At 43.7% G+C, this 16,675-nt stretch overlaps 1 protein-coding gene across 1 annotated transcript; it reads right to left on the reverse strand.

The window, feature by feature from the left end:
• Positions 1 to 926: 926 nt before the first annotated feature.
• On the reverse strand, positions 927 to 1,154 carry LOC147429899 (uncharacterized). The gene has a single exon (XM_086495763.1). The coding sequence runs from the start codon at positions 1,152 to 1,154 to the stop codon at positions 927 to 929; it is 228 nt and encodes a 75-aa protein (XP_086351889.1).
• Positions 1,155 to 16,675: the final 15,521 nt, after the last annotated feature.

The following is a 16,675-nucleotide window of genomic DNA, read 5'->3' on the forward strand; positions in this document are numbered from 1 at the left end:
CCCTTTTGAAAGATGACTCTTTCAATCTGACAATGTGGTCTGGGGAGATTGTGTCCAAAGGGATGGTGTTTAGGCATCTAGGAGCCCCCTTGGGGGTGGATATTACCCACAAGCAAAGATTTTCATGGGTGTTGGATAAGATAAGGAGCAAGGTACGTAGGTGAGAGTATGTGGTTCTCCCTTTCGCGAGAAGACTGAAAGTGATCAATTTGTTTATGCTCCCATATTTAGCATTTAATGGCCCGCTACTTAAGATAGACAAATGCAACTGGAAGGAGTTCTTAAAAGCGGTGAAAAGATTCCTCTAGAAAAACAACAATAAAAACTCGTTTCCTTGGCAGCGAGAAAGCTGGGAGACCATAGTGAGGCCAGTGTGTCAGGCCAAGGGCCAAGACGGACATGCGGTCAAGGGGCGCTATATTTAGGGGCTAGGAGTCTATATATGGCACGGTTGGGTGGAGAGTTGCATGGTCCAGTCCCCTGCAGTCTTACACTGGTATCAGAGCTCAGGGGAGAAGGGGGAGGAAGAAAGAGGCATGGAGGCCATGGATCTTCGTTCTCTCTCTCTCTCTCTCTCTCTCTCTCTCTCTCTATCTCTCTCTCTCTCTTTGCGGTTCATGGAAGCTTGCCCTCCTTTCGGCGAAGGAGCAGCATGGCAGAGTCCTTTCATGGATGCATGGCAAGGTCGTGCTGCAAGAAGGCCATGGCAGAGAGGGAAAGCAAAGGAAGGCATGGCTCTTTGGCTTTTATCTCTCTCTCTCTCTCTCTCTCTCTCTCTCTCTCTCTCTCTCTCTCTCTCTCTCTCTCTCTCTCTCTCTCTCGTGGCGAATAAGGTGCAGCATGGCTGCATGGCGTTTCATCAAGGCTCGACAGAGAGGATGGAAGGCCTTTGAGGCCACAGGGAATTGCATGCAAGGCATGCATGTTCATGGCAATTTCATGTGAAGGCCGAGGAGGTCGAAGCCGAGGAACAGGCCGTGTGCATCATCTCCAAGTCGGGGAAGAGATGGCGGTCGACCGACATGATAACCAGCAAGATCTCCCTTGTTGGGTTTGCAGAAGGAAGGCAAGGCTTTTGCGCTGCTGTGACAGGCCCGGATTCGGCACGCACTGTATGCTGCTTGCTCGTTTTCTGCCGGCGCAGAGGCCGCCATTGCTGCTCGTTATTTTTTTATTTTTATTTTTTTTCCTTTTGTTTTCCCACTGGTGGTCGCCCTAAGCCAGGGAGGGGCCACTCCATAAAAAACACAAAGGAGATTAAGGGGGTATACACACCCCCAATCACCCAGAAGGCAGTCGACAGGCGATGCAACTTCGACATTGTATAGACTCACAAAGAATCAAAATTATCGGAATTTCAGAAAGTCTGAATCGACATTACCAAAATTTCAGAAAGTTTGAATCGCTTTTTGATTGCACGATTTGCTTCAACGTGTGGATTTTGGCACACTCTTTTGAACTCTTTTTCAAGCAGCTGGCAAGGCCATCTCTTAGGTCCTCGGCAAGGCTTTTGCGGCAAGATGATTCATGTAATGAGGTATGCAATCGATTTTGTTTTCGTTTGACAAATTTTTCACACATGCTATGTAATTGTTGCATGTAGGCACAAGCACGGCTTGTGAGAATTCCGTAAGCATTCATTTTTTTTTAATTGCTTTGTTTGCAAAGAACCATTGTTTGGTTGAGGGATCAACATCAAGCACGGCTTGAGTATACAATCCCTCGACACCACATGCGAGTCCGTGGGTAATTGTTGATACAAAGGTAACTCAGGCAGGGCCTGTGACATATTCAATTACGGTATTCGGCAAGGCCGACCAGTTAGTATAATTTCAAGTAACTGTTTCCCATTAGATACTTAAGCAAGATTTCTGGGAGCACGGCTCCATACACAAGGGGCCCTCCAAAATCGGATGCCCACTTGATGGATGGCGCTCAAGAAAATTGGAGCCCCCCCCCCTCCACACGTACGTGAACGGATCCAGTCGCCGATCGGTTGTTTACACGTGAGAATCGTTGTCCAACGACCGCTACGACTGTTTGTTTGGTTGCTGCTGCCCGACGCCCTGCCCCCGCCTGCTTGCACATGCCTGGCCTAACCCCGCCTACATGAAGACTCTGCCTGTTTCTTGAGTCCTTGCCCGTGCGGCCCAAACCTGACCTCGCCTCTACTCGGCCTGCTGTTGGCATAAGCACCGCATCACACGGCCCCGAGCACCACAAGGGGGAGTTCATATAGGCCTTGCAAAATGTTCTTGCCCTCTTTTGGAGCCCTTTCCCACCTGCAACAGAAAGAGATGCTCGACATCATTTTTTAAAGCCAAATCATCAAAGTTCTAATGAACCTACCCTACCTCCTTCAAGAGATATTCAAAAGGATTTTTAGCAAAGAATTCAAAGGCGATTTTAGAAAATTGTCAAAACTTCATCGAGCTTCAAGACGAGCCTTCTAAGCAATCAAAGAAGACATTTTTTTTGTGAAGAGTGTATTCACTCTGTGAAGAGAAGCTTCATAAAATTACGAGAATTTCTCTCTCTCTCTCTCTCTCTCTCTCTCATGCAATAAAGCTAAAATCTTGCAGCCAAGCACAATAACTTGCAAATAAATTTTGTATCATTCCTAAGGGGTATTTGTGCCCGTGTAAAGAGTTAGACACTGGCTAGGAGAGTCTCCTAAGCTAAGACCCCTCTATTAGCACATTGGGGGAAAAGGGAATTGAGAAGTACAATGGGGAGGGGTTTCACAGCTATCAAACAAAGTTAAGGGGATACCTTATGAGAAAATGTTTATAGTCTATCATCATCAGTGCCTTAGAGCAACAAGCCAAACCAAATGGAGTTCATACTAGGGCATCTATGCTCATAGAAAGTACACAGAATTTGGTCAAGGACGAACAAGCATTAGGAATTATCATCACTTCCTTGCATGACAACTATGTGCAATTCATAGACAAATGTAAGCATAGACATGAAGCCTGACATGTCCAAGAAAGTAATTTTGGAGCCAGGGGCAAAAGAAGTAAAGTTAGTCTCAAAAGACAACTTTATAAGATTGCCATGATTGAAGGGGGGGACATTGCTAGCCTAGTAAATAGGCTTAAGAGCATTGCCATGTAGCTCACTTACATCCAGGTCAAAATACCAGAAGAGGACAAAGTGGTCATACTATTAAGTGCACTTCCACCTTCTTATGAACATTTAGTCACAATTCTTAAAGAAAAAGAACTCGCTCCACCTTTCCAAGATGTCATCAACTCAATCCAAGCAGAAGAAAGAAAGAAAAAAGGTCCATTAACATCATCAAGAGGGGCAAGAATGGGACACATAGCAAAAGACTCCTACACAAACAATCCTTGCAACAAATGCGGTAAGAAGTGACACCCTCCTTCTTGATGCTACTCAAATGGAGGCGGTAGCAAAATGGAGAAAGCAGCAATAGTAGAAGCAACAACAAGAAGCTACAAAGGAAAGAGACCTATCAAAGGGTCAACTCACATGGTAGAAAACAAAGAAGATGAAGGCGAGAACAACCTTGTCTTCTATGAAGACGTACCTTGAAGATGCAGCCTCTCTACTTGTAGGGGAATATCCTATGTGGATATTATCATCCTGTGTGGATTTTTTCAGCCTGTGTGGATATTACCATCATGTCTGGATACCAACTTATCATCCTATGTGGATATTGCATCTTCAATATTTTGTCTTAGTCCAAACCTCAAGGGGAGGATTGTGAAGTGTGAGCTTTGTCCTAAACTATAATTCAATGAGAGAAGAGTGGAATTATCCACATGATGTGGAGAAAAGTTGTAGAGCTAAATTCTCTATGGTGAGCCTGTGCTAAGCTAAGTCAATGCTCAAGATTGTGTTTATGAGTCCAAGCTAGTTCTATCTTGGAACCTAATTCACTTGAGTGATAGTCTTGCTTACACACACACTCACACATTTGCACTATCTTTCTATTTTATCCACCCTAGATAGCACGATCCCATTCCTAACAGCTAGAAAGATGAACAACAAAGGACTCCAACGGGGTCATTTTTGGGACTTCAATAGCAGCGAGACTGGAAAGGATCGGACCAACTAGCCTCCCAATTCAATCTCAATGGAACTAAAATATTGCTGGTAATTAGAGTCTTAGACGACTTGGCGGTTGCTACCTACTGACCTCTAAGTCTAAAACTGATTGGAAAGCATGGCAGTGGCCCTTAGAGAGACACTTTCGTAGACCTCATACTATTAAGGAAGTGTACAACATCCTCATGGTCTTGCGGGATTGGTTCTCCACCTTGAACAAGAAACGGGGCAAGCAATGATCGGAGGCAAGATGGGTGACAATTGTAAATAACATCTGGTGCCTACAATGGCGGCTTAGGATGAAGGTCTTTGTATGAAAGGTACTCTGGGGGGCCTTGCCAACTATTGGGGTGAAGGTCCTAGCTAGAGGTATTGGTCCAGATAGATGCCCGTAATGTAGATCAACAAGCAAGAACCTCACCTTTTCAAGGAGTATCCGGGGATCTCTGGCCTAGTAGGAAAGATATGCACGTGGATTCAAAAGACATGGAAGTTTGGGATTTGCAAGAATGATCTTTTCTTGGGGGGCTGGTGGGGGGGAGATGATCAATAGCCAACCACTTCTAATAACTATACAAATTGTTAGGTTATGTTACTTTAGACACGTCTAGAAGGCAAGGAACTGTCAACTTTTTGAGAACATCATTGAAACAACAAGGTTCACAGAGATCATTCAAGAAAGAAAGGAAGTGATTTTTGCCATTGGGAAATGGAGGAACCCTGAAGAGTGGGACAAGATTGTGTCTTAGTGTGCGCTCCTTGCCGCACTGTCGAAGCAAGGGACTTGCCAATACACCGTATGCGAGCCACAAACGGCTCCAAGCACACAACAAGCCTAAACTAGCAAGCTCAAGAAAACAAAGGGTGTGTCACTCACCGCTCTACGCTCGCCTTCGTGGTGGATTCCTCGCCGCGATGAAGAAGAAGCTGCAGTCGTGCCGCGCTCAACCGCTTCGCCGCCGTCGTGCCTTCGTAATGCTCGATCGCACACACACTCTCCCTCTCTCTCTCTCTCTCACACACACACACACAAGGAGGTGAAGAAGAAGAAGATGGAGATGGAGCAAGAGCACTCTTCAATTGCACAAATGAGAGAATGAGTAAAAATTAGGTTTAGTTGGCTTTTATAGGAGCTCACCCCATTCACACTTGGGCGCCCATGCTTAACCAACTAATCCCTTGAATGTCCAAGTTAAAGTGCGCCTCTCATCGGCGATCACTCTACCTTTCCCTATTGGTCCGACAAGCCCGGTACCTGACTCTATCGAATACATAATACGCGTCCATCGTAGGTGATGGGGTGTCCGTGTGCCGTGAGGGTTAACATGCCCCCCTTCCTGATGTAGATTCCGTCCTCGGAAGCTATTGAGTTGAAGCTGGGTCGTCGAGGTGGAAGAGCATTTGAGATGAATGTCCTTAGCCTTCTTCAGTCACTGCAAAATCAAATAACATTGGCATAGTAATTGCATTCTCTTAAAAAGCATATGCAGTTTTAGGTAGACAAATTGATTGGTAAAAGAATTTCAAACAATTTGTTAGCAATGAACATTAAATTGCAATGTAATCAAATGCATAAACAGATGTAAAGGTAGAAAATTAAACAAGTCTGGGGTCGCTAATTTGACGGTCGAAAGGCACTAGAGATCGAATATTAATACCATGGGTAAGCTTCTTAATTTTCTGTGGTCAATTAAGTTGTTTAATCACGAGAGCCAAGTATTCATGTTCAAGGGCTGACTAGAGGCTATATCTAGAAAACCTTGTAGTTAAGCTACCATAAAAGGAATTTCTCATGAAATCATCGCCTGACTGATTACTTTTTCTTTGACCCCCCAAGGTCTTTTCACATTGATTCAATTATGATGTGTGTGCTTATTTTGTATGCCTTGGGTTTTTTGCTTTTCAAGGAAAAGCGCCCACACTGGGAACCTCTAGGGCTCTAGTACCATAGGCAATACATGTGAGTGAAGTACCAAATCAAGCTGAGATTTCTCTTCCAGCTTAAAATTTTACATTGTGGCACTTTGATTTTTTGTTTGTTCATTTTCATCATTGTAATTTTGTAACTTTGGGGGGTCATATAACACTGTTACCCTCCCCAGGCTCATCACATTAGTAAACTCCCTTTATAATACTTAAGCTAAAGGTCAATAGGTTTAAGCCCACTAGAAAGCCCTAGTACATTTCATACAATGCTGCCTAAATCGGATTAAGAACCTAAGTAACCATTGCTTATTAGGAAGGCATTCCCCATGGTATTAAGAGAAGATTTCTAATACCTAGCTTGGTCAAACTAGCTTAGTCGGACTGCTTGATTTTTAAACCTAGACAAGTGACTATGACAAAAGATTACATTGAATTAAATGTTTGATACTAAGCCAATGCGCTAAATAGTATGCTACCAATCACAATCAAAGCAGACAATCATAGATGCAAAAAGATAAGGGCAATGCTAATGGACAAGAAACACCTGTTTGTGTTGATGATCGCGCTTGATTTGAAGGTTCCATGAAGGTCCAAACCCTATCAATAGCAACACGCTCCTGTACACACTATGAAACAAAAGGAATACCTCCAGGAGGCACATTAGTGGGAAAAGAGAACTTCGCTAATCTCTCAACTCTAAAACAGAAACACTCTTATCGTACTAATCTTACCTACCCTCCATCATTCAAGTGATGAGGATCAAAGGTGTTTTATGGCATAGGTTTCTGTTTCACTGTACCAGATGTGACATGTATAGGTCTGAGTCAATGTTTTGACTTTAATGTGCATACTCGTTTGCTAATTGCTCTTGCTCTTTTTTTTTTTTTTTTTTTTGTGAGTATAAAGCTTTATATGTACATTCCCTAAGATTGGAATTGAGAGGTCAGGGAAAAAGGTTGAGAGGGAAACAAATGAATGATGACTGTCAGCAAACACTCCCCCCTTCCTTGGGTAGATCATACCATTTGAAATGAGCTTGTCACCCTTTGAAACCAATTGTTCCAGTTGGTAATAGGTGAGGATTTTTGCCAGTAGTTTTTTATTACCCTAGGTGCCTTGTCGAGTTGCAACGGTGGTAAGGTACTCTCCCAGGATCGAGCTTGAAGTGGTTCATCAGGTGATTCTTGAACACTGGGAGGTGTGGATTCTTTTGTAGCTTCATTGAGGTCCACTACTATAGATGGAGGCTGTGTAGAAGCTTTTACCTCTATGGATGTATTACATGAGGAGCTAGAATCTTCATGGGACTCCCCCCTTCCTGAGCTAGGTGGAACAAATCGTTCTTTCTTTGGTACCCAAACTAGCTCGGGAGCAGGTGTGTAGCATTCTGTGATCTTTTTCTTTCCACGATCATTGATTCGTTTTGGAGCTACGGGATTGGGCTCACTTGGGTCAGGTGATAGGTAAGAGCACAATCTACGTTTTGGCACCCAGATTTGATCATTTCCTTGATAGTAGCCTTGGGCTTCCAATAGTCGTTTAGGGATCCATCGCAACATTTTCTTACTTTTCTTGGAGCGAGTGGTACGTTTCTTACAGGGATTCTGTTTTTTAGCACTAGCTATGGTCACTAAAGAAGCTTTAGGGACCCACTTGTATGTTTTCTTCGTTACATTAGGATGAGTCTTGTCGGAAGCGATATGCATTGCTTGTAGCATATTTAAGGGTATAGGCATTTCATCCCCCTCAGGTGTTACCCAGGTCGTCCCCCTATTTCCCCAAGTGTCTATGGTTGATGCTAGGTGGACCCAGTCTACATTGTCTGATTCCGTCATACCCGGTAACACATCCATATAAGGAGAATCTTGGCCAATGTCTGTATCCTTCTTACAAGTGTAACAATATTGTAGTGGGGCCGAGTGAACTGTGGTGTCAGAGCGATGATCAATAATGGTTTTACTCCCTAAGGGGTGTACCTTACCAGTCACCAAATCCACTCTAAGGACAGAGTCTTGGAATTGCAAATAGACATGATTCTTAGACCAATCGTGAACCATTTGTGCTTCCCTCATGAATGGTCGTCCTAAAATCATTTCATATGACATAAGGTGTTTAGAGAAATCCATTACAATGAACGTATGTTGTACCTTGTGTCCTAGAACTTTGATCTTAAGATCCTGGAGCATCCCCATAGGTTTGGCTATGGTACCGTTTGCCATCTTTACCACAATGTTAGTAACACTGAGGCGGGGTTTTCCCATGGATTCCCAACAATCTTTTGTAACGATGCTAACTCCCGCACCACCATCAAGAATTCCCTTTATAGTTAATCCCTTGGTAGTGATGGGTAGGGTCGCATTAGACTCGTCGCCTTCAAAATACTGCCCTAATTCATTAATGGGTACCTCGATCACAGACTCGTGTCCATCTAAGTCAAGTGATTGCACATGATTTTCTTCATCAATCATAATCGAGTCAGGCCTATTCGGTTGCGCAAACTGCGGTAATCCCGTTCGTAGCTCTCCGTTAAGGAATGCTCGAAGTGCAAGGAATAACTCAGGATCTCCATACAGCTTTGCTATGATCGTGGTTCGGACCTCAGAAGACATGAAGTCCACTAGTTTGGCAACATTCATTGGCGTTTTGCAGGGTGTAGGTCCTTGACTAGGAACTGGTGAGGATGGAATCTCATATTCCTCAATGGGATCAGGTATTCCTTCGTTAAACATCCTTCCCAACAAGAAGGGTGTATGCTCACTTTCTGATGTCCCGTCCTCACTCCCTTCTTGGATGATACTAGATATGGCTAACGGTCTATGGTTCATGTGGGGTGGATGAACTTGCGTGGGAAACACTGTGTCATGAATTTTGACCTGCATGGGTTCTTGTTCTAGTTTCCTTTGAGTCTCCTCCACTAAACCTCTTAGATGTTTCACCTGCTTAATCTCGTCTACAGGGTTTGGGTACGTCCCAATCTTCTTTTTACGATTTTTCCCTTTTTGCCCCTGCGGTTTTTCTTGGGGGTCTTGGATTGGATTTGGAAACACTTGTGGTGTTTTGAGAGGCTCTTTATGATTTTCTCTTATTCGGTTTTCATTTGGTCCCATGTTACGGTTTTCTTTGTCGGTCTTTCTCTTTGTGGTATTGGTTCTAGTCTCCATTGTCTCGACTGAATCTGAATCATCCTCGAGGTCATTCATATACACGGGGTCATCTCCTATTCCTATGTTTGTTTTGGAACTTGGCTTTGAACTTTCCGTATTCTGCGACTTCTTCCTTCGTGTCTTCTTTTTCTTTGCTTGGATAACTGACGCGGTATCTCTCTCTTCGAGGATATGGCCTGGCCCTTGAAGCATGGACCGTGTAATCGCATAAGCGGGTGCGACGGGTGGTATTGGTGATGTCACAGTAGCAATTTCGACCAAATTCAGGGGTGTGATTTTAGGCGCATTTGGGTTATAGGGGCATTGGGCAATCAAGTGATCTATGCCACAACGATTACATGTGAGTATTGGCATTGCAGACGTGCTCCCTTGATTCATTTGCATCTGTGCAGCATTCTTTTGCAGCCTAATAGGGCACTCCGCTACTCGATGTGGTCCCCCACACTCGTAGCATTGAAGAGGTGGCCTCCTAGCCTGGGTGTTGATATTTTGACCTCTGGATGCGAGAGCAGCAGCTTGATAAACCGGCTTGACTTGTCCCCAACAATCTTCCATGTAGTATATAGGACATTCTTCCAATGTATCAAGTCCGTAGGCAATACTAGTGTCTATTTCCTCCTCACAACCATCTGCATAAGCATTAGATGGCTCGCAACCCACTTGGTTCATAGGGGCGACTCTTGGATGCGGGGGCTGCGGTCCTAGCACAGGAGGTGGTAGCGGTGTAGCTTGTACAACATTTTGAGATCTAGGGACCATGTGTTGCGGTAGTTGCTCAACAGGTGGAGTAGGCATCAATACAGGAGCTCGAGGCGCATCCGTCCAGGCTACAGGTGGTCTATTTGCCATCATACGTTTGATCATTAAACAATCCTTGGCTTGGTGACCATACCTACCACATGCGTTGCAAGTTCCATTAAATTTTACTCTAAACGTAGGGCACTCACTAGTGCTATGTGGACCTAAGCAAATGGAACACCATTGTTGCTCCCTTCTTGGATACATGTGACTATTTTGAGGGGGTCGATTATCCTTAAGAGACTCTTGGATTGCCTTGGTGAGGTATGTCAAGAATGTCTCAAATACCTTTGGCTCATTGGCAATGGGCTTTGCAGTCATGGGTTCATACTCAATGGCTTGTGAGCTAGTGGATCTCGTGTCAGTAGACACCCTCATGCCTGCTATCATCAAGTTGTCCTCTAATTGGATTGCATTGGCAGTGACATCTTCCCAGGTTGTGATACCTCTAATCACTAGTCCATTATAGATTCCTTCATTCCTCAACCCTCGAATGAATCGATCAAGCAGTTGGTTATTGTTGAAGCGCTCATTTACAGGGCAGCGAGAGTTTAAGTGCTTTAGACGACTAATGAAGTCCCTTACTGACTCTCCTTCCTTACGTTCGGCCTTCTGTAGCTGAGATGCTACACCCCAAAGCACACCTTCTCGTATGTACTCCTTTAGAAACAACCTTCGAAGGGTAGGGTAGATTGTTTTCTCGTCCACCCTTAGGGTCCTATACCAATCTCCAGCCTTCCCACTTAATGTCAAGCTTAAGGCATTGCACTTATGTAGTTCGTTGTGTTCCCCTAAGGAATCACATACTTGTTCAAACACTTCAATGTGTTTCCTAGCATCTTCGTCCCCATTGAATTTTTGCGTGAGTTTGGCAATTTGTACTGCCTTACTTCTAGGCTCTCTATCAGATGCATGACGCATATTTTCCGCGATAGATCGACCTATGGTTTGAGCAAACGCTGCCAAGTCACCTATGTGAGGAGGCAGGGCCGGTGGAGGTACTCTTGGAATCATATGTGGGAGAGGAACGGGTACCGGTCTTGGCATATGTGTAGATGATGCAGGATATGGAACATAACCGGGCATAGGTCCACTCGGATAAGAGCTAGGGAGCGGCACTCGAGGAGCATAAGCAAGTGGTACAATTGGAGGTGTGGGGGCCATGTGTGCATAAGGGGCTAAAGGCACATATGGTCGAGGCCCCATATTAGGTACTACGACACTAGGTAGTGGCACTGCGCTAATCGTAGATGTCATCGGTACATTCTCTGTCAGGCTTATCCCTGGAGTGAGCACTGTGTTTTCCTTGATAGAGGGTTGAGCCAAGTTAGGGAAGCTAAAGTTTTCGCTCGGAGGCTCAGATTGCATAGAGACGCCAGGTGAAATGACGTAAGATGGGTCCATGGGGCTCATTAGAGGAGTCTCCATTTGTGATAGAGTAGGCTGTTGAGCCTTGCTCGTATCCAGAAATCTCATGGGGCCAGTTGAGAGTATATTTACCCCTCGGTTTTGCCTTTCAGATTGAATAATGCCATGGATAACATTACAGATCATTTTCTGTTGATCTTCGATGCTCGTGGCACTAGAGGTGGATTGTACAATCTCTATCCATCCTACATGGTAGGCGTGGCCAGAGTGTAGATCCGTCAACACCTCAGTGTGGAGGTCGTATGTCCAATGATCATTAATGAACAATCCTTCTAGAGTCGACGTGTTAATGGTTTCTTGTGACGTAGAAGCAATGTTGCTCCCCGTGGTTTTACTTGTCACCAACGGTACTCTAGAGGGAACTTCTGAAGGAGGCAGCTCAACAGGGCCTTCTTGGTAAGAAGTTGGTAGGATATCCACATGGACACTCTTTGGGGGTGTGGGGTCCACGTGCGATGTGAAAGGAGATTCCACTTCCCCACCCCCTTCGTGTGCTTCATTTGCATCAGGTTCCGAGCGAGTAGCTCTACCTAATGTTTCCATGAAACGGCTAAACATACTAGTACTAGGCTGTGGAGCTTCGAGAGGTGCATGGCCTTCTCTCTCAGTGTTTTGGGTAGGGTATGCTTCCATGATTTCTGAGTCGGAGGAGGAATCACTAGCGGCTATTTTAGGGTCTTGGTTGGTGCTACCTTGTGTCCCCGCTGAGGGTCTAGAGCTTATCGTGGATGGGTAATGGGTGTCCGTATGAACAGAGGCACCCTCAATATGCTCGTGTTCTAGCACCCGCCCAGAGCATAAGTGCATGTCCTTTTGATACCCTAAGGTGTCAAAAAGCTGCTCTAGGAGGCCTTGTGACTAGTTTTTAGCGTGTTTTTTGTTTGTTTTTTTGCTAGATTTTTTAGAGCGTGTCGTGGAATGGGCCGTGTGATAGCTCAAAACGAGCGTATCGGTCAGAGGGTCGTGCCGTGCTTTACAGCCCTCCGTTTGGTCACTCTATGCCCTCGGAATCCCTAAAACTGTCAATTTTCAGTAGGGAACTAGGCCCAAACTAGAAAGTCTAAGGGTGCAAGTGGGAAGAGAAAGGAGGAGAGTGGAGGACTTGTCCCACATGCTCTCATTCTCTCTTGAGGGAGTAGGGTATATATATAAGAGTGAGTCTAGTATATATCATAAGACTGAGGACTGAGGCCTGGGCCTGGGCCTGGGCCTGGGCAAATGATTCCGATCCCGATCTATCTTTTATACAAACCAACCCGTCCGTTTTAAGAGTCACGTTTTTTATTTTCGAAAAATTTAGCCGCCCGCTCGCTCGCGTTTTTTTATTTCTGAATTTTTATTTTCTTTTTTTTTCAATTTTTTTTTAATTTTTTGGGAGAAAAAATAAAAAACCTTTTTTTTTGTGCAGAAAATACAGAAATTGAAAACGCAGGTATGCAAAAAATACAGAAACGCAAAAATTGCAGAAAATTACAGAAATTGCAGAAAATTGCAAAAATTGCAGAAAACTAGCAAGCTCAAGAAAACAAAGGGTGTGTCACTCACCGCTCTACGCTCGCCTTCGTGGTGGATTCCTCGCCGCGATGAAGAAGAAGCTGCAGTCGTGCCGCGCTCAACCGCTTCGCCGCCGTCGTGCCTTCGTAATGCTCGATCGCACACACACTCTCCCTCTCTCTCTCTCTCACACACACACACACACAAGGAGGTGAAGAAGAAGAAGATGGAGATGGAGCAAGAGCACTCTTCAATTGCACAAATGAGAGAATGAGTAAAAATTAGGTTTAGTTGGCTTTTATAGGAGCTCACCCCATTCACACTTGGGCGCCCATGCTTAACCAACTAATCCCTTGAATGTCCAAGTTAAAGTGCGCCTCTCATCGGCGATCACTCTACCTTTCCCTATTGGTCCGACAAGCCCGGTACCTGACTCTATCGAATACATAATACGCGTCCATCGTAGGTGATGGGGTGTCCGTGTGCCGTGAGGGTTAACACTTAGCAATATTGGAACTACACGTGAAAGTGTTTAATCCTTAGCCATCCTAGTGTTCTACCCACGCCGTGGGGTGGGCCCCCTATTAGCCAATGTACTAATGTTTGCTAAAAGATGTCATGGTTCAGCAGGAGAATCACTAGTAATTGTAATTCTTTGAGGTTGCTAATATCATCTACTCACGATTGTGAGTTTTGCAAAAAAAAAAGTTACATTTTTTCATTCTACTTACATCACACCAGATATTATATAACCACGCTCATTGGTGCTGCTAAGTGCATAATTTCTTAGGTATCCATGGGCCTTTACATTCACAAGTAGCCATGGACCACTTTAAAAACATAAAAAATACTTTCACCAATGACATTTTGTGCATAAAACAAAAGTACTAAAACAAAAGACATGGAAAAATTGGGCTTGATAATTTGATATTTTTAATCCCATAGAGAATGCTCAATATATAGGCAAATTCATAGATCATGATTAGATATGGATATAAGCTTCTAAGTTTGCATAGTTGTCCATTGAGATCAACAATACTATGATTATTAAAGTTTATGATGTAGAATGGTTGGGTGTCCCAAGAATCAAGGAAGAATAGTTTCATGCTATGAAACACACGTTCATAATCAAAACTTTCATTGGATTTTATCAAAGTCACTAAAAAAATAATAAAAAGTGTAAAATTTGGCAAGAAATGAGGATTACAAATTGTTATATTTAGGTCATACCTTTCACTCCTTAGAAGCATGAAAACATGTTGAGAACTACTAAGACTAGTTCTCTACTACTATACATCACACAAAGATGAGTTTTCATGTGTTGTACATGCAATTATTTGAAAAAGGACTAAAGACAAAGCACTCATTTTACACAATTTAAGTTTAGATATGCTTTGCAAGGATAAGATTAAAGGTGGAATTAGTAGCCAAAAAAATTGTCAATTTTTTTCAGCTCATAAGCCAATTTTGTGGATATATAACACTAAAAATTTGTTTTTGAAACCCCTTAAATTATACAAGGACATTGGTCACTTAGTAGGACATAAAAGTGTCCCCAGATATACAAGTGTCCCATTTTCAACATAGTGTTAATAACTCTCTTAGTGAGAATGCATAGGAGCTAAGAGGGCGTAAAACACAACTAGAAAAAGAGCTTCCTTCCATCATAAGCACTATGTCCACCAACAAGAAAACTTTTAAAGAGTTTGTGTCAGCAAGATTAGCCATGGACGCTTCCAAGGGCAGCGGAGCATTTCAAGAAGAAGACTCTCTTACAGAGAGTGGAAATTGAGGATGCTCACATAGTGACTCTCTCTAGCTTTGCTTAAGCATTAACTTGTCGTACTAGCCAACTCAACGCTAGTATTTGTTGCCAAGGCTGAACTCCTTAATTGGCTATGCAACCTGAATGTGCTTAATTGAAGCAGAGTAGTGGAGTTTTGCTCAATATCTGACTAAAGGCTTCTTCTCAATCAAAATCAATGACGTAGTAGGTGGTGATCCAAGTCCTATCCAAAGGCCCACTATTCTTCAACCACTCGCTACTCTACGTGCTCCCTTGGGATCCCTTATTTGGGTCTCACGACACCTTCCAAGACATGTACGCGATGGGGTGGGAGTTCATAAACCTCCTTTGGTTGAGGGATAGCATGAAAGACCTAGTAGCCTCACTCGGAACCCTGTTGTTTGTGCTATCTAGACAAAAAGCGGTTACTTTAGCAAATAAGGTATGCATCTAGTGGGACCTCAAGAAATAACAATCTAAGAATCATGTGGTGAATGGGGGGAATACCTGAAGGCGATCTCTCTTAATTTTGGAACCTATTTTGAAGCATGTTTTAAATGCAATGGATTTGGGCACTTCACGAGATCTAGCCCAACAACCTTGGTCATGCAGACAAATACCCCGGATGTGGAGAGAACAACAATAGAAGACCCTCAAATAAATATGGAAACTAATAATCCTCCTAAAAAAGAAAGAGAATAGCGAGAAATAGGGGACCAAACCCATAGAAACCCCCTCAAAAACACCCAATTCCCCCCAATGAAGTCCTCTCAAGTCTAAAAAAGTGGAGTAAAGATCGTCACTAGTTTTTTATTCTTGTCTTCTCCCCTACAAAAATCCCTTTCCCTAGTGATACAAAAGATAGTCATCTCAACTATATTCAATAAGGGAGATGAAGGGTGGTAGGGTGTCTCCAACATTTCCTACAAAAAATTCAAATAACAAGCTAGGGTGATTGGCCAACTAAAAGAAAACCCACTATTAACCTCACGCACATTCCTATCACCTAAGACGAACGTCGTATTATTTATTTGGTAGAGTTAGGTACCGGGCTTGTCTGTCCAGTAGGAAAAGGGTAAGAGTGATCGTCGATGAGAGGCGCACTCTAACTGGAACATTCAAGGGCTTAGTTGGCTAAGCATGGGTGCCCAAGTGTGAATGGGGCGAGCTCATATAAAAGTCAAATAAACCTAAAATTCACTCATTCTTCCATTTGTGCAATTGAAGAGTGCTCTTGCTCCATCTCCGTCTTCTTCTTCTTCATCTCCTTGTGTGTGTGTGTATGAGAGAGAGAGAGAGAGAGAGAGAGAGAGAGAGAGAGAGAGAGAGAGAGAGAGAGAGAGTGCAATCGAGCATTGCGACAACAGCACGAAAGCGGCGAAGCGGATGAGCGCGGCACATCAGCGGCTCCTTCTTCTTCGCGGCAAGGAATCCTCCACGACAACAAGCATAGAGCGGTGAGTGACACACCATCGCCATCTTTGAGCTTACTAGTTTAGGCTAGTTGCATGCTTGGAGCCATTTGCGGCTGGAACACAGTGTATCAGCAAGTTCCTTGCATTGACACGTGTGACAGACGCACACATTTTTGGCGCCATTGCCGGGGATTGCCAAAAATTTTAAAGGACAACTAAGGCCTAAGCCTGAGCGTAATTTTTGAATGGCACTCTGTGTTTCTTTGTGGTGCAATTTCAATTGTAGGAAAGGTAGAGAAGGAAGGTGTGTGTGTTGAGAAGAAGGAGTTTGTTTTGCTGCTGTGTATTATTTTGTTAATAAGGAATTGAAAGGTACTGTGTTTTCTTTGTTAATAAGGTTTTGAAAGGTACTGTGTTTTCTTTGTGATAAGGTGTTAGTATTAAGGTTGTAGATCATAATGTTAGTTCTGTGTAAAGTACAGTAAGTAGTTCTGTTAGCTAGTGAGTTTCTTAGTAGTGTGTTAGTATGTAACATTAGTTGTATTAGTTGTAAGTAGGTAGGTTAGGTGTGTGGGTGCTAGCGCGCGCGG

Source organism: Adiantum capillus-veneris, chromosome 22 (assembly GCF_014529385.1).
Source record: "Adiantum capillus-veneris isolate H3 chromosome 22, ASM1452938v2, whole genome shotgun sequence".
In the NCBI taxonomy this organism is placed as follows: domain Eukaryota; kingdom Viridiplantae; phylum Streptophyta; class Polypodiopsida; order Polypodiales; family Pteridaceae; genus Adiantum; species Adiantum capillus-veneris.

Bases quoted from the DNA above. Each gene is read 5' to 3' on its own strand.
- LOC147429899 (XM_086495763.1), bottom strand. From the start codon at position 1,154: ATGGCGGCCTCTGCGCCGGCAGAAAACGAGCAAGCAGCATACAGTGCG.